The sequence below is a fragment of the Vicugna pacos genome, chromosome 11 (genome assembly GCF_048564905.1).
Source record: "Vicugna pacos chromosome 11, VicPac4, whole genome shotgun sequence".
Lineage (NCBI taxonomy): Eukaryota > Metazoa > Chordata > Mammalia > Artiodactyla > Camelidae > Vicugna > Vicugna pacos.
Genome location: NC_132997.1, coordinates 51,652,580 through 51,670,871, shown reverse-complemented (window position 1 = coordinate 51,670,871; position 18,292 = coordinate 51,652,580). Strand labels below are relative to the sequence as shown.

The following is an 18,292-nucleotide window of genomic DNA, read 5'->3' as shown; positions in this document are numbered from 1 at the left end:
TGAACTCCCTCTGGCTCCCGCCTTCGCCCGCTTCCGGTTGTCGTCGTCGCCGCTGCTGCCGCTGCTGCTGCTGCTGCTGCTGAGGCTGCTGGCGGAGGCCGGAGGATCGGGCGGCGGCGGCGGCGGCGGCTGAGAGGGCGGCGGCGGGAGCGGAGCGGGACAAGGGAGCGAGAGGAAGCAAGCGAGGAGCGAGCGGAGCACGCCCAGCCCCGCCCGCCGGAGCAGCCGGAGCAGCCCGGGCCCCCAGCCGCCGCCGCCGTCACCGCCGCCGCCAGCCTGCCCGCCCGCGGGACAAAGCCCGAGAGCCCGCGCCCAGAGCCATGTCCTCGTCCGCCGGCAGCGGCCACCAGCCCAGCCAGAGCCGCGCTATCCCCACCCGCACCGTGCCCATCAGCGACGCCGCGCAGCTACCTCATGACTATTGCACCACGCCCGGGGGGACGCTCTTCTCCACCACACCGGGAGGTGAGCGCCGGCCGCCCGCGAAGCCCTCGCCCGGAGCCTGCAGCCGGCTACCGAGCGCGTCCGCGCTATCCCCTCAGTTTCCCGCCACGGTCCTTTAACTCAGGGCGTGTCCACGCTGGGCCGCTTGGGCCATTCCGGCTTCACCGAAGCCCCTCCCCTGTAGGCGCACAAAGCCCCCCTGAGACTGCTTTCGGGAACCTTAACTTCGCGTTCTCTGTCGCCTGCAACTAGATTCAGCGCGTGCCCGCTCTGGAAACGTGGCTCTCTTGTCGCGAAAAAAAGCCCTTGTTACCGCTTCGTGGCAGGTTTACGCATTCGACCCAGTCTTCTACCCCTCCTCCTTCTGCTCCCGGGCAAATTCGCCTACATTTGGCCTTGCACTTACTCCACATTATCTCTGCCTCTTAATATATTTTGTATTTGTGCACATTTATGCTTGATTTTGGAGCTGTCTCTCGGGACTTTTTAGAAAGGAAGTTGGGGAGAGTAATTCGCTTCTGGGACCCTGCGATGACTTGTTTTGCTGCTTTTAGAACACCAGGAGGAGGCTGGAATGCGGAGTTTGGAAGCCTCGCCCAGTGTTATCCTGCTTTGACAGCATTGTTTACTTTGCTGGACGAGGCCTCACGGGTGGGGGGGGGAGTCCCCAGGCTGGAAGAGGAGTGATTAAAAAATGCTCAAGTAATAGCCCAGGGAAAGGAGCGCTGGCACCCTTGAGGGTAGAGTTTTGGTGGTGACGCTTTTGGAGATTGAAGAGGGCATTGTCAAGGAGGGCGCCCTCACAGGTGGGATTTTTTTATTTGATCGGGGTTCCTGATCATTGCTTTTCAAAGTAGACCAGGAACTGTTTACGAGGAAGAACACTGGGGTAGAGGTGAAGAGCGTTGAATTAATTGGTCACGGGAAGAGGGAGCTCAAAGGTTGTCTGTCCCCTGACTGGGCTTTTCTCCAGAGGGAGGAGACTGGAGAATGATCTTGAGGGACATTATGAGGGGAATGGTGCTTCATTTTTAACTTTGTAACTTTGCCTTTTGGTGATGGGGGTGGCCTCTCACTAGAGGGTTGAGGCTTTGCTGGCAGCCCCTCCTGCCTACAAGATTGCTGGCTTCGTTCCTGTGGGCTGGGCTCACCAGTTGTACTCCAACCAATCCCCTGCAGTTAAGCTTCGGTGATCGGTTGCACAATAGCAAGGCCCCATAGAGCAAGAAGACATCCTTGTCAACAGGGGATAAAAATTTAGGAGAGAGCCCTGCAGAGGAATCCAGCCTGGCCACCTTAGGGGTGGGGTAGCTGCCTTGGAAGACTTTTAAATAACCCAGGCAGGAGAAGTTAATCAATATGTACAGAAAGCTGGGCTTAAGGAAGTTTTAACTTTTGCAGAACAGTGAAGTTTCTAGTGAAGTGGCTTACGTCATTAGAGAAAACTCCCTCCTGACCTGATCTGGTCAAGGCTAGCCCCTGAGCATGCTGAAATCTGGCCTTTTAATCATGAAAGATTTTGGTAGATCAGAATCCGCTCCAGATAAAATTGTCCTGAACTTGAACTGACAGCTTTTAAAAAATGGATGTTTTCCAAGGTGATGGAAAGGGATTTATGACTTCTCCCAGAATTCTTTGTGAATTCTGTAATGCCTGTGCTTCCAGTAGTTCAGAACATATGTCATAGTAGTAACTGTACTCAGATTATTTATTTGAGGATGGAATGAAGCTTTTAGCTGCATATTAATCTATCCCCCTGAGGGAAGAACCACAGGGGCACCCTTTTGGCATATTTCAAATAGCCAAGCCACCTTGCTTTTATAGTATGGGCATAGTTTTTAAGTGTGCTCTAAAGATAAAAGCTGTCTCATAGTCTGGATTAGTTCCTACAGTGTGTAGAAAGATTCTGCCAGAAATACTAATTCATTTACCCTATCTCCCTACAGACATAGTCACCACTGCTTTCTCAAGTATCACTTAACCTGTCTCCTTACACTTTCTACAGTTTTTGATTTCAGATTTAAATACTTGTCATCCTAGCTCATCTGTTACATTGAGCCAGTATTTATTGGTAGAGCACATTGTAATCTTTAAATTTTTAACAAGAGGACTTACATAATGTGTTTATAGGATATAGCACTGTTGGGATTGGATTTAACCACTATTTTATAGCAGTTAACTCAGTGCTCCTTAGGTGTTCAGTACTTAGTGATTTAATTTCCCCCCTTTGGAAAATTTCCAATTTTCTGGTGGTTTATTCATTTCTCTTGTTACATTTCCCCTCTCTTTTCCCAGGTAATTTTCCTCTGCCCAACCAGCGTTGTTATTTGGTCACCTCTAGGCACTTGCATTAATCTTAAATGAGTTTTGTGAGCCCAGTGCAGTGCTTTGCACAGAATAGGACCAGAGAAAAGTAGGAAATGCAGTCTTTGCTCTAAATGGTCTTAAACTCTTGGTCGGGATTAGAGATAGAAAAGCTTTTTAGTTCTACAACAAACAAACAAACAAAATTGTAAAGAGTCAAATGCTAACATGTATTTCAGACTTGAAAACATTAGAAAAGTGATAGTAGGCTTATATTCGAAATCTCCATTTAGTAGGAAGGAAAGGAATTAGAATTTCCTGTCTCAAACTTCTGGAAACCTTCTGGAGTGTCATACACATGTCAGAGCATTCCAGGATAAGATGATGTGCTAAATGCCCTAAATGATCAGACTGGGCAGGGACATTCACAACATAGTGAACTTACGATCTCTTCCCCTGAGAGGGTATCTCTTACCCTTAAGAAGGTTTCTCAAAATTACCTTCCTTTGATTTGGAAAATGAGAGGTGGGTGAAAACACTTGCTGTAACCTCTTCTATTTCTCATCTTTTTGGAAGAGTACCTTTTCTCATTATTAAAGAAGAGTAACATTTTTGAGTAAATTCAAGACAAAAAAAAATCCCTTGGATTTTATTTTGTTTTGTTTTTTCTGCCTGTGGAGGAATGGACATGAAATTTGGTTCTTCCTTTGAGAAGCTACTACTATCCTCAATGAAAGGTAAAGTTACTAGAGTCAGCTTTACTTTTATAACACTCTGGCTATCTGGAAGGGAACCTAATGCTTTCATTTTATAATTGAGAGAAACAGATCCAGAGAAATTAAATAACTTGTTAGTATCATACAGCTAACTAATGTCAGTCAGTGTGTAGCCTCAAATTTAGTGTCCTGATCCCTATTCCAGTTTTTTCCCCTACTATATTAAGATGAATATTTTCCTGAAAAGGGAAGTTTGCAAACATTTAAAGAGACTCTTCTACCTCTAGAATGCTAGCCAATGCAATGCTTTCTGCTACCTTATTTCTTAATAAGTTCTGAACTGTTTCCTTGTGGGAGAGTTGTGCTCTTGGGAATGAGCAGAAACATAGAGACCTGTTTTTGCCTTTCTTTTCCTGCATATCATCCTCATCAGCTGTGGAAAAGTATGCTGTTGCCATAACAAGAGCACCAGAGGGGAACTAACTATGATGATCTGAAATCTTGTTCATAACCTTGTACTTCCTCTCTGCCAGCTAGAGTTGCTGTGATTGGTTCACTGGAGCAGAATTACCTGATGGCCAAGGGTCTGGGAATAAAGAAGACAGGAAGAAAGGAAAAGAATCCATGTGGAGTGAGCTGTAATAAAGTCAGAGTATTTGAGGGGAATCCTGAGTGTTAATCTGGATCCTTTCTTGGGAGAAATGAATAGAGCCCTCTGTAGATTTGGGAAAGGAAGGCCAGTTTCTCACTGTCATAAAACTTTCAATTCAGTGACCTTGGGATGAGTTTATTTTAGGCCAAAAACTTCTAAACATACTTGTTTGGCTCTCTAAGGTTCAGGTATTAACCAAAGAACTTCATGATTACATGTGAAAAGTGCACAAAAAAACATGATGCAAGGTGTCTAGTCACTTTGCCCTGTGTTTGAGGAAGATGGCATTACTTATTTCAGAGTAACAAAAAAATTTGTTGTCGTTCCGGAGGAGATCCGGCTTTAGTCTCATATTCATCAGCTGCCAAAGTATATATTAGAACTTGTAGCTCAGTTTTATGTTGGGTGCATATTTGCTGATGAGGGACTGAATTCTGAGCCAGGGAAGGCAGCAGTCCTTACCTGCAAGGTATAGAACAGTGCATTCATTATGTTTAAGGGAGTGCCTTGCCTGCCCCGAGTCAGGTGCAGGGAAGACAGCTCTTCCAGGCTGATAATGCAGCATACACGACAGATGTGCACAGTTCCCGGCAGATGTGCACAGCTCCCATCAGCTCTCCTGAGGCCTGTGTGTGAAACAGGATGAGTCTAAGCTGGCACTACCAGGATGGTTCCAAAAGAACTTTTTTTAAAAAAAAAAAACATTTTTTTTATTGAGTTACAGTCATTTTGCAACATTGTGTCAAATTCCAGTGTAGAGCACAATTTTTCAGTTATACATGAATGTACATATATTCATTGTCACATTTTTTTTCTCTGTGAGCTACCACAAGATTTTGTTTATATTTCCCTGTGCTATACAGTATAATCTTGTTTATCTATTCTACATCCAAAAGAACTTTTTGAGGACTGTAGTCTTAAAGACAGTTTTATGGGAGGGGTCCTGCATGGTTTAGAGACACTACAGGCTTGACTATACATGTGTGTGAGAGAAGATTTGCAAATCAGACAGGGTAAAGTTAATGTGGGAAAACTCATCTGGTTGGAGAGGAAGAGAGCCTGAGCAGGACAGTAGTTTGTTGGTGAAGGATAGAACTTTTTCTTGGCTTCCTAGTCTTTAGATGAACAGATTAATGTTTAAAAGATTTTTGCTGCTCCATTCATAACAGAACAAGTCAGTTGAAACTTGCAGTCAATTCAACTTGTTAAATAGGTAAGGCCCAGGCTACCTGTTTCAAATTGGTGCATCACAGAACTTCGTGAAGACCCCTTAAAACCTGTGTTTTAACACCCAGCTATCTATCCGATGTGTGGCTAGTTTTTAAAGGCCCTCTTCACCTCACAGCTTGAAGCCAAAACTCAGAAATGTGAGTGTTTGCATCTAAATAATCTTTCAGATCTTTAGGACAAATGCTCTAACAAAAACTGTTTATTTCATTGAGTGTTTGTAAAAGTAAAAACCTTAACAAGCAAGGATCAGTTACCCAGAAAATACAGTTCAATTCTTGTAGATTCCTTGGGATTTTCTGTGTACAAGATCACATCATCTGTGAATAGAGAGTTTTATTTCTTCCTTGTCAATTTCTTTTTTTTTTTCTTCTTTTTTTGCCTAATTGCCCTGGCTAGAACTAGAACCTTCATTAGAGTGTTGAATAAAAACAGCAGAGAATGAGAACAAACACCCTTGACATCTTCTCAATATTAGGGGGCAACCACCAGTCTTTCATCATTAGATAAGATGGTAGTTGTGGTTTTTCATAGATGCCCTTTATCAGGTTCAGGAAGTTCCTTTATATTCCTAGTCTATTGAATGTTTTTATTATGAAATAGTATTGGGTTTTGTCAAATGCATATTTTTTTTTACATCTATTGAGATGATCATGTGATTTTTGTTTTCTATTCTATTGATATGATGTGTTATGTTAATTATTTTTGAATGTTGAACCAGCCTCACATTCCTGGGATTAATCTCACTTGGTCATGGTATACAATCTTTTTTGTATGTTGCTGAATTCGGTTTACTAATATTTGGTTGAGGATTTTTGCATCTGTATTCATAAGGGATATTAGTCTGTATTTTTCTTGCGATACCTTTGTCCGGTTTTAGTATCAAGATAATACCTCATTCAATTTTAATCTTTTTAAAAATGTCCTGTTTATAACAGGAATGCTGACTGGTGAAGATAGATCATTGCTTTCTAGGCCCTAAGAGATATCTGTCAGAGAGTGTGAGAGGCTTGTGATTCCTTTTAAGATGTCATAATTAATCTTTTGGGCCTCAGAGAGGTGCTCATCTCATCACCAGAAAATGTTTATGTTAGAGCTGGGTTGCTTTTACATTGAAATGAAACCTCTCTCTGGTCTGATAAGTTCCGAGAACCATTATGAATAGGCAGCACATAAAAACAGTGACCTAGATCAGTGATCTCCAGAGGCTTTTGCCTCTTACAAACTTCATTGACAGAGTTAAAGTTCCTTACTGTAAGTAAAAGTAGAAGATGTTGATAGATAAGCATTGCTTATATATTTTTTAAGGTGCCCAAGAGGAATGAACTTGGGAGGAAAACAAATAGTGGAGATGAAAGCCAGGCTTGAATCTGAGTGCTTTCCCCATACCAAAGCAGTGAGCCTTCATTAATTATTAGCATTATAGAGGCTGAACCACAACATCTGTGAAATCTAATCCAAAGAATTGATCCAGGCTACAGTCAACAGTCTGGCAGATCAAATCAGCATTTTCCTGGAATCAGAGCCAGGCATTTCTTGTGGAGAAAATTTATTTCAAGAGGAATGTTGACACCCAAACAGACATGGACATATATGATGTACTTTATTTTGACCCAGATTTTCTGATGGTCAAGGCTAGATAGATTTAAAATCAGTTGGCATTTATTTGAGATTAGTTAGTGGTGTGTGTATCACTTTGGACCTGGTACTAACTAAAAAGATCATTTGTTTCAAATCATTTTGCAGCAGAGGCTCAAGAGAGCCAAATTTGCTTAGAGAACCTTGCTTATTTATGTTGGTCTCCTGACTCCTGTCACCATGTGATCTTTTACAAATACGTTTAGCTTCTTTGGATGTTAATTTCTTCACCTGTAAAATGACAGGCTTCTGCTAGACACTGTCTAAGGACTCTGTTAACGCTAGACCTTCTCAATAGGTACATAGTAATTAGCAACTTCCCTTTCAGCCTAGGTGTGTGTCCTGCTATAGCAGTGTCCTGCGGGATTGGGCAGGGAGCCATTCTTTGACATTAATATCTTGGAAACCTTTGGTCCCAGTTACTGAGATTTGGAGTTAATCAAAGGGCAGTAAGACTGGCTTTTCACAAACCTTGAATGTCTTCCATTTGCCATAATTATTTAGCCATACTAAGTTATAAGATCCTGAGGCTCCAGTTGTGCCTTTTGTTGATGTTGAAAATTGTCCCTCTCTTGCTTTTATTAGCACTTTACGGATTTGGTGGTTGTACACACTGAACATGGTTTGGCCACCGTCAACCTCCCTGGAGGATACGGGGTTAGGCAGCTTTTAGCCTCCTCTAGGTTATCTATCTGGCATAGAGGTTTTAGGAGTCAGTCTTTTCATCCAGAGACTCCAGGAAAAAACAGATGTTGTTTAAAACTGAAATTCATTCAAGAATGTTCTCTAACACTTCAGTCAAACACAGACCTTGTTAATCACCCTCCCAAGCTGGAAGAATAAAAAGCAGAGAAAATCACTTTTTTTGTAAGTCCTTTCTATATTTTCACTTATTTTCCCTTCTTAGTATTGAAGGGGGACCGGGGCTGAGAGAAGTGGGGAAGAGGCAGACTACTTTTCTGAGTATATTAGAAGCACTTGCTGCTTGTTCATCTTGTATCTGTTTCTCATCTCTTGGTGGGCGCTTATATGAGGCTTTAATGGAGACTTGTCAAGAATTCCTAATGGAATACTGAGATTACTTGCCAAGTGCTTTGTTTTTTTTTAAATTCAGTCTCTAGATTTGAAGGATACCTTCCTTCCTCATGGCTTTAGTGTGGGTATGTTATGTATATATTTATATTTGCAAATACTTTTTTTTGTATTTTTTGTATTCTCTTTGTGCAAATACTTTTTTAAGTCATTCCCCCAACCAGTTCCTTATAATTTTATTTTTAACACTTGATCTAAATTTTTTTTTTGGTGGAAGGGAAGCTTTAAACAACAGATTTATTCTTACATTTCTAAAGGCTAGAAGTCTGAAATCAAGTATATTTCTTATTGTAATAAAATATAAAAACATAAAATTTACAATTTTAACAATTTTTAAGTGTACAGTTCCATGGCACTAAGTACATTCTCATTGCTGTGCAACCGTCACCACCATCCATCTCCAGGACTTTTTCCTCTTCCCAAACTGGAACTTCATACTCATTAAACAATAACTCCCCATTACCTACCCACCTCCAGCCTCTGGCAACCGCCATTCTACTTTCTGTCTGAATTTGACTAGTCCAGGTACCTTGATACGTGGAATCATATTATCTTTTGTGACTGACTTGCTTGACTTACAAAATGTTTTTGATATTCATGCAGTCATTCTTTTATTTTTCTTTCACATTTATTTTTTGTACCTATGAAAGTTAAGTTTAAAAGTCATATAGTATTATTAGGCTAATAACAAAAAGCAACATTCTTATGCCACATCCCCTCATCTCCAGTTCCGCTCCCCAGAGAAACAAATCATTTTAAACTCTTTCGGCTATTTTTTTTTAAAATTGAAGTATAGTCAGTTTATAATATTGTGTCAATTTCTGGTGTACAGCACAATGCTTCAGTCATACATGAATATACATATATTTGTTTTCATATGTCTTTCAGCTGTTTCTTCTAGCATTTACCTCTGGGTTTCTAAATAACATGATTTAATGCTATTGCTCAATTTTAGATATTAACAATTAGTTTTCTACTATGGAAGATGAGAGATTAGTTGCTGTATACACCCTTCTTCCAATTTATGTACTACTACCTCCCATCATCCTAATTTAACTTTTTTAATCCATTTTGGTTAAATTAATATTTATTAAATTTAGTAAATATTAAATACAGATGTGGCTGGTGCTATTAGTTTCTAGCCCAACAGTTTTTCTCTCTTCTTTAGTGCTACCTCAGATTTCCTCATTTTTTTTTTAAAACGAAAGTATGCCAAGCTACAGAAAATACACCCTGACTACTCTGTGTCTTCCCCAGTGTCTGTTCTGGTGGGCACCTGACCCAGTTCTGGCCTAATGATTGTAGGGAGGGGATCCGCTAAGGGTTTTCTGAGGAAGATTTTCCTCTTGGGTGGAGAAAGTCCCCTGAGGGGAGCCCTGTTTGACTCCACACTCTCCCTCCCTGCCTAGGATATTGCGGGGTGGGTGTGGGTTCATCTCAGTCTTCTTGAAGGGTTTTGTCACTAGCTATTCAAGCTATTCAATTTGGGCAAGTTACTTAATGTTTCTTGTTCTGAGCTATCTATTTGCATGAGTAGAAATGTAATTCTAATTCTGGAAGCAGCTTTAGCTAAACAATTTTATGATTAGGACCCTGCAAAAGTATAACTACTACCCTGTCAGTTAACCATGTTACAGTGGACTTTCTCTAGGTGGTTTTATTTCAGGTTATACAATTTCTTAGGTGTAATACATGGATTAATTGTCATTTAAACTAAGCTGTTTGGTCTTGAAAGAGGCCCTTAGGCTTGCATGACCTTGTTTGTGTACTAACCATCTTGGCAAGCATAATTTTGGGCCCTGTTTATTGGCCTTCTTGTTCCCTGCCATTTGAAAATCACTAGTTTTTAGATCAAAAGGTAGAAGCTTTTTTTTCCTCCTCTGTTCTCCATCAAAGGAATTAAGTTTTACTCTGTTATCCTAGTAATGTCAGCATTTAGAAAGTCAGGGTATTAGATTTATCCTAATATCTGGTCACCAAGGAATGAAGAACATTTATAGATATGTGATGTTAACTTAGATCTGAAGAGTCGTATTTGTTCTGAAATCCAAACATAAAGACTAAAGTAATACATGAACGTTTTAAAAACAAAGTAGAAAAGGAAAAATTGAACAGAAGTTCATAAAATGCAAAATAAAATGGTAATAGACTGCCACTTTTAACAGTTTCTATTTATAATAATTTTATTGGTTACACCACTGTTGCTGTAAATATGTTTACCACAATTTCTTGATTTTTTTTTAACGTTAGATAATACTGTTGACACCCTGTTATGAAAATGAGGAATATAGGAGACTTTCATTTCTTTCTGCCTCTCTCATTTCCCCTCCTTTCTCCATTTACCAATTTCTGTAAATTATTTTATCATTTTTGGTTCTTCTGGGAAGTTACCTTTAAAACTAAGTAATATAGTTAAACCTCTGTGTCTCAGTCTGTCAATTTTAGCACTCCACCATGAGATTATATTATCCACCCGTCCTGCCTCTACTTACCTGGTAGGTCAACCTTTCCATTGTTTTTACAGTATCAGGGTCTGTAACAGTTACATACTCTTCCTTAACTATGATAGTTCATTTTTATTATGGTTTGATTGTAAATATTGAAAAACTAGTAAATAGCATATACAATACTATGAATTTTTTAGCTTTTAAATGTAAAACCAGAGTATGATGATTTTCATAGACAAGGAAATGGAAGACTAACTGGAATGAAAAAGTTTCCATTGTCAATGTCAAATAGATTTTTTTTAATATTCCATCAGTTGATTAAAATTATGCTCCATTTTAATATTGTATTATATGCAAAGTATCGATTTCTTGTGTTTTTTTTTAACCTTCTTTAGAAATTTATGGTTAACTTGTTTCTAGTTTGTTGTGGATGCATTGGTTGACACTGAGTTGGGCTGACATGAATGTGGCCAGCAGTTTAAGTTTGAATTACTAAGAAGTTCTTGCTTCAGCAAATGTATGTCTATGCATGTACATATATAAGACACCCTGAATATTTTAGGTTTTTAAATTAGTTGTCTTGCAATTCACATAATTTCACAGTAAATACAATATCCAACATAGGAAATGGTTTTTTTCCTGGCATTTTATGTATAGTCAAGTCTTAATGTTTTTCTTTTACTAGTTTTGGTTTTTTGAATGTCAGATGCTTTTGAGTTAACACCATAGAATCCTTAGTTACTGACAGGTTGACTCTTGTTTTGCCATGTATCTGCTACAAATTAATTAGCTTACTGTGATCTAAAATTCAAACAGTTAAAATACTGTGGTTTTGTACTCATATTATCCCTGGCCATATTTGAGAATATTAATAGCATCTGTTAAGATCCTAGTTCTTCCAGGTGTCTTCTCTTCTGAATTATTTACTTTGTGTGCATTTTAAAACCAAATGTCTTTAAAATCCACTAAAAACTCATTAGAACTAATAGGTGAGTTCAGTAAGGTTGCAAGATACAGGATTGGTATACAAAATTGTGTTTCTATACACATGCAATGAACAATCCAAAAATGAAATCAAGAAAATAACTTGGAATAACATAAAAATAATAAAATACATAAGTATAAGTTTAACCAAAAAAAAGCACAAACCTTACATTGTGGAAACTATAAAACATTGTTGAAAGAAAGAAGACCTGAATAAATAAACATTCTGTGTTCATGGATTGGAAGACTTAATACTGTTAAGATGGCATTACTCCCCAAATTAATCTGTTCAGCACAATCCCCATCAACATCTCAGCTGGCTTCTTTGCAGAAGTTGACCCTAAAATTCAAAAGGAACTTTTAGAGACCTAAAATAGCCCAAGCAATCTTGAAAAAGAAAAACAAAGTTAGAAAACTCATACTTCGTGATTTCAGAAGTTATTATAGATCGGGACAGTAATACTATCTCATCAGGATACACATATAGATCAATGGAAGTCCAGAAATAAACCCTCACAATTATGGCCAATTGATCTTTGACAAGGGTGCTGAGACAATTAAATGGGGGAAGAAAGAGCTAAAGCTATAAAACTTAGAAGAAAAGGTAGGCACAAATCCTTATGACCTTGGTTAAGCAATAGTTTTAGATATGATACCAAAAGCACAAGCAACAAAAGAAAAAGATATAAGTTGGACTTCATTAAAAATTTAAAACTTTGGGGCTTTGAAGAATACCATCACGGAAGTGAAAAGGAATCCCACAGAGCAGGAGAAAATATTTGCAAGTTATTTGAATAAGAAATTTGTATTCATAATATATAAAGAACTCTTATAATTCAGTGGTTAAAAAGATAACCCATTTAAAAATAGGCAAAGGATGTTTTTCCAAAGAAGCTACACATTTGAATGGCCAATAGGCATGTATGAAAAGATGCTCAACATCATTAGCCATCAGGGAAATGCAAACTAAAATCAAACCATCCTGAGATACCACTTCATAGCCACTAGGATAGCTGTAATTAAAAAGATGAGAAGTGTTAGCTACAATGTATGTAAATTGGAACCCTCACACTGCTGCTGGGAATGGAAAATGGTGCAGCCACTTTGGAAACCAGTCTGCTAGTAACTCAGCAAGTTAAGCCATATGATCCAGCAGTTTTGCTCTTAGGTTTGCACCCAAGAGAAATGAAAACATATGTCCACATAAAACTTATATATGAATGTTTATAGCAGCATTATTCAAAGTGGAAGCAACCCAAATGTCCATCAACTGATTAACTGATAAAATGTGATACATACTATATACAATGGAATATTATTTGACAATAAAAAGAAATGAAGTACAGTTGATCCCTGAACAACATAGGGGTTAATCCAATTATACCTTAAGAGTTGGCCTTTCACATCCATGGATTCAACCAACCACTGACTATGTAGGACTATAGTATTTACTGTTGAGAAATAGTTCAAACTTGCATTATTCAAGAGTCATCTGTACACTGATAAAACCTTCAAGTGAAAGAAGCAGTCATAAAAGACCACATATTGCATGATTCCGTTTATATAAAATGCCCTGAATAGGCAATTCTGTAGAGACAGAAAACATTAGTGGTTACCTAGTGCTAGAGAAGTTGGAGAAAGACGGGGTGGGACTGCTAAATGTGTATAGGTTATCTTTTGGGGATGATGACAGTGTTCTAAAATAGACTGTGGTGATGGTTGCACGGTTCTGTGAATATACTGAAAACTATTAAATTACACACTTTAAATAAATGAATTGTACATGAATTATATCTCGAAGCAGTAAAAATGTATTTTATTGCCTCTGTAAAGTCATAGGAGTTCTTTAAAGTTCCTCATATCTCACACATTAAGATAGGCTCTCTACTACTTATTTCCTACTTGGTTCAATTACAGTTCTTTGCTCTGTATGTTGTTAGTAATATATAATTTAGAAGTAGAAAGCTTGCTTTTTTAATCTTGCACTTTTTTTTAACCACCTCACCCCCCAGAGTTTCTAAGCTTGGTGTATTACAGAACTCAGAATAATCTTGTTCCAGCTTGCAAGTTGAATGTTAGTAAGAACATCTCACAGCGAAATCTCACCCTTCTGAAACCTAGCCATGAACAAAAGTGAGGGCGACACAAGAAATCCATCCACTAAGTGCAGAATCCATCCACCCTTTTTCCAACCCTTTGTTCATTGGAAAGCAATCAGACCCCTTCCAAGCCTATTTGCTCTTATTTTACATAGCGTTAAATTAAGCAGGTGACCAGTTTCTAAACCCAACAGATTAGATGCATCAAGGTAAAATGGGTGTAAAGGGGGTGTGCTATAGACTGAATTATGCCCTTCCCATTCATGTATTGAAGCACTAACCTCCACAGTGTAATGATATTTAGAGATGGGGGCCTTGGGAGGTAATAAGGTTAAGATGAAGTCCTGAGGTGGGGCCCTCATGTTGGGATTAGTGCCCTATAAGAAGAGACACCAGAGAGCTTGCTCCCCTCTCCCCCATGAGAGGACACAATGAGATGGTGTATGTTTACACATCCAGAAGAGAGCTCTCAGCAGAAATAGATGATACTGGCATCTTTCAAGAACTGTGAGGAAATACATTTCTGTGTAAGACACTCAGTCTATGGTACTTGCTAAGACATGGAAGAAAGATGGTTCATAGCCTAATAGTGAGGGAGGAGACAAAGGAACCATGGTGGGGAGGGGCACAAGCACAGCCTTGCCAATCTGTATCCTGTACAGTGTAAGGAAAATACAGTGTATTACAGTTTGAGAGCATCAACTGAATAGGCCCTGAGACTTCTTAGGTCACAACATAGTATAATAAATGATTTTCATAATGACCCTGATTCATCAAGAAGGGGCTGAATTGTTTTCTGTTTAAGGTGGTAGAAAGTTTTAAATCTGTATTCGAAAATTTTCTGTTCAAAATAATTCAGATTATTCATTTTTTGAAAATTAAACTGTTTTTTGTTCTCCAGAATGATTCATTCCTCATAATTTCAGATGCCTTTTTGAGTTGTTACTATGTTCTTATTTCTCAAAGCACCCTCCAAAGAAGATGAAGGTAAATTTCTACTTTTCTTACCCTAAAATTATGCTTGAAACAGGATGTAAAACTTCTGTCTTCTTTAAACCCTGTTTTCCAGGAACCCGAATCATTTATGATCGAAAGTTTCTATTGGATCGTCGCAATTCTCCCATGGCTCAGACCCCTCCCTGCCATCTGCCCAATATCCCAGGAGTCACCAGCCCTGGCACCTTAATTGAAGACTCCAAAGTAGAAGTAAACAATTTGAACAACTTGAACAATCATGACAGGAAACATGCAGTTGGTAAGAGAATGCCGATATTGAAGACCAAGTGGTAGTCCTGGGATTCGAGTGTCAGTCTGCTGTAGGTTGAAAAAATGTTGATGCTTCATAACTGACGCTCAGTTGTATGTCTCTAAGGTTCCCACCTCACCCCACTCCCATCACCATGACTTACTGAAATGTTCTAGCAACCCTGAGTTCTAAAGCATAATCAGATCTAATCTAGGTAGGGGGTGAAGAAGAATGCAAAATCAGGGAATGGTAAATCCCAAAGATGACTCCTTGAAACTGGTCTTTGTTGGACTAGGGATAACCCACACACAGAAATGTAACAGAATTGAATAGCCCTCATTTCCATCACCTTTGGGAAATAGACCTTGTTTCTTAAAAGAAGAATGTCCCTTTTATGGTGTAAGGAAAAGTGGTATGGTTTTTCCCCCTCATTTTCTAGGACTGCCTATAATTCAGTACCCCCACCTTCACACACACATACACACACACACACACACACACACATTTTTAGTAATGGGTCCTTTCTGTCTCTGGAAACGAGATAGAAATGGCCAGCTCCTGCAGTACACCTTGGCTTACACTGCATGATCCCTGTAGACAAGCCAGTGTTCTGCCTCAAATTCCAAATGAGGTTTTAATGGACAGAGTGTCGATTCAGGGCAGGGCCAAAGTTCAGAGCCTCCAGAAGAGTGTGCTGACGCAATAGATGGCCAAGTGCTCCCCAGGAGCTCCTGGATAGTCAACCTGTGGACAAAGGGACACTTGGAAAGTTTTCACTTGTATTCTTTCCCTCGGTTGCTCCTCCTCCCCAAGGGTGATTTGACTGCCGGTCTTTTTCCCCCCAGATTAGAAAGACCAACTAAAGCAAAGTAGAATAGTTGTTCTAAGGCAGCAGAAAATGAGACAGTTTGAATTATTTTTTAACCCTCGTGCAGAGGGGATGACAGTTAAATCAAACAGTTTGCTTTTCCTCTTTGTGCTCAGGTTCTCCTTTTCTTCATTCTAACCAGGGGATGATGCTCAGTTTGAGATGGACATCTGACTGTCCTGAGAGCATCAGAAGAAAAGCAGCAACACTGATACCTGTGTGTACCTGATTTGGCTGATAGGATCAACAGTGCAAAGACCGAAGAGGCAGTACCAGCAGTCCCCGTTGCAGTCTCCACCTCCTCCTCTTCCTCCGGGTGCCAAAGGATGCGAAGATGAGCTGCATCTGATCATTTCTTCTCCCTGTTTCCTATTCCCCTTCCCAGTTAGACAGTTAGATTGAAGGCCCTTGGCATATTTCTGTAGAACTAAGAGCGCACAGAGGAAAACAGTTAACTCTGGTTCCTGTCCACCCTGCCCCATTTTTTTTTTAATCCCAAGTCAACCTACCAATTACTGGCTGGCTGGGAAGTCTGGGGAAGTGATATGGAGTTTTGATGTGTTCAGCATCATTCATATTCTTACCCTCTGTCTCTCTCACCCATGTTTCAGTGCTGCAAGAATCTGGATTTGGGGGCTTGAAAACCATTAGAGGGAAATGGTAAACAGGAAGAGAGCTGCTTTCCCTTTACCTTGAAGTGTTTGTCCTTGGGGACAGAGCACAGTTTGTACAATTCTAGTAGCATTACCCTGTGGCACTGTTCTGAGGTCCATTTCCCCTCCTTCCTCTGGGAGGAATGTCTTGTCTTTAGTATTAACATTTCATCTTCCCGTTCCTTTACTTAGCACAGTTGTGCAACAATTTCGTTACATCAGAAAAGAGTCCTCAGTAACTAGCTGTTCTTTCCTCCTTTTCTCCCGTTCCTCCCTGCTTGCATCTCATTGCTTGCAGTCGTTTTATACTCTGAGCTCTCTGGGTGATTTCATCTGCTCCCAGAGCAGGCCCGTACCACGTGACAGAGGCACTTCGGATATGACCGATCATAGTATTCTGCAGGGGGATAACCCAAGAATGACCTCGGAAGACATTGAACCCTCTGAGTACCCAGGCTCAGTAGTCATTATTTTTCAGTCCAGTGAGCATTGTGATATTTGTTGTCTCTGATTGTAGTTTCTTGAATTTTAAGTTTAAAGTTGACTTTCAGAATCCTCTTAGAAAAGATCTAAACTTTTTTCCTTTGTGGACCTGCTTTCTTTGGCTGCTGAGATAGACAAACATGGGCTTAAAAATGTGTTCCTCCCAGTTTGCTTGCCCTTCACATGGTACTCTGAATTTCCTTTTCCTTCACTGCCTCCCTCCCTCTCTCTCTCCTTCCCTTTTCTCTGCCAGGCCATTTTTTAAATAGACATCGAAGATACCTCAAATGTTGGTATCTGATAATATCTGTCTCTCTTCTTATCTGAGGAGTGACCTTTTATTTTTAAGATGAGTACAGACCTATTTTTACATAAGTTTTCAGTACAATTTTGAACAGCAACTTTTTAATTACACATCTTCCGGTGTTAGGAAGGTGAGAAATGTCCCTAGGCGAGTCTGCTGTTCCATGTCACCATCCCTTGTCTCCCCTAGTCCCTTAAGAGCTCTTTTCCTTCTCCTAGTTTTGGGTGTGCATGTTTGGAGTTTGTAGTGGGTGGTTTGTGAAACTGGACCATTCTGCCTTCCCTGGGTCCTTCACGAAAGCCTCATTCTTTTCCCTTACCCTTTGCTGCTTCATTCCCCCCCACCCCCCACCCCCGCACGCTGCTGTTCTGACTATTAACTGGCACAGTAATCCTGGGAGAGTGACTACCCTCAGAGAAAGACAAGTAAAAGAGCCACTGATGTCCTGGGAATTTCTGGTTGGATTTGGTGCCCTGAACCCTCTTATTAAGAGATCAGATCCTGGGGTGAGAATAACAGACCAACTGGCTAAGAAAGCAAGCTGTTTGTTTTTCTTTTGAGCGATGAAAAGACCTTGTTTGCGAATACATTTTAGACAGAAGAGAGGAAGAATGTCTGAAGAACTTTGTTCTGTTTTCTGCTACAAAAGGTGAATAGTTCAAAGAGTGAAGCCTTTTGTGATGGTTGACGTCTCAGGAATAAGCTGGATCTCCAAAGTTTTGGAGATGCTTTCAGTCTCAAAAATTGATGATTAGAAAATATTTTTTTGTATATTTGTTTAATGTGTTCCTGTTCTGATTTTAATTAAACTCCAAATTTCACTTTATATACTCTTGGAAAAACTTAAGGTGCATCAGTAACTTGCATGAGAAGCTTGTTCAGGATCTCATTGTCCTCTGGGAGCTTGATTCTTTGGGAATGAAGCTTTCATTTTTCTCAGACCCTGGCCTTGGTGTCCTGTGGAATCTGACTCAACTACAGCTGGTCAGTGTTAGTGAGCAGAAGTGCGTCCCCTGTTTGGTCTTGACTGCTATGCGTGAAAACTTGGCTTCCTCACTGAGCAACAAGGAGTGAATTTAAAAGATGTCAGTCAGCTTGAGTAGTCTCAAGATGCTGTGTTCCCCTTTTTTGCTAC

General features: G+C 39.9%; 1 protein-coding gene across 1 annotated transcript; it reads left to right on the top strand.

Annotated features, from left to right (window-relative positions):
• Positions 1-29: 29 nt before the first annotated feature.
• On the top strand, positions 30-16,690 carry EIF4EBP2 (eukaryotic translation initiation factor 4E binding protein 2). Its single transcript, XM_015246623.3, has 3 exons — positions 30-465; positions 14,673-14,858; positions 15,860-16,690. The coding sequence occupies exons 1-3, from the start codon at positions 321-323 to the stop codon at positions 15,889-15,891; spliced, it is 363 nt and encodes a 120-aa protein (XP_015102109.3). The 5' UTR covers positions 30-320; the 3' UTR covers positions 15,892-16,690.
• Positions 16,691-18,292: the final 1,602 nt, after the last annotated feature.

Bases quoted from the DNA above. Each gene is read 5' to 3' on its own strand.
- EIF4EBP2 (XM_015246623.3), top strand. From the start codon at position 321: ATGTCCTCGTCCGCCGGCAGCGGCCACCAGCCCAGCCAGAGCCGCGCT. The intron at 466-14,672 runs GTGAGCGCCGGC...CCTGTTTTCCAG, and splicing joins CTTCTCCACCACACCGGGAG to GAACCCGAATCATTTATGAT. The intron at 14,859-15,859 runs GTAAGAGAATGC...CATTCTAACCAG, and splicing joins TGACAGGAAACATGCAGTTG to GGGATGATGCTCAGTTTGAG.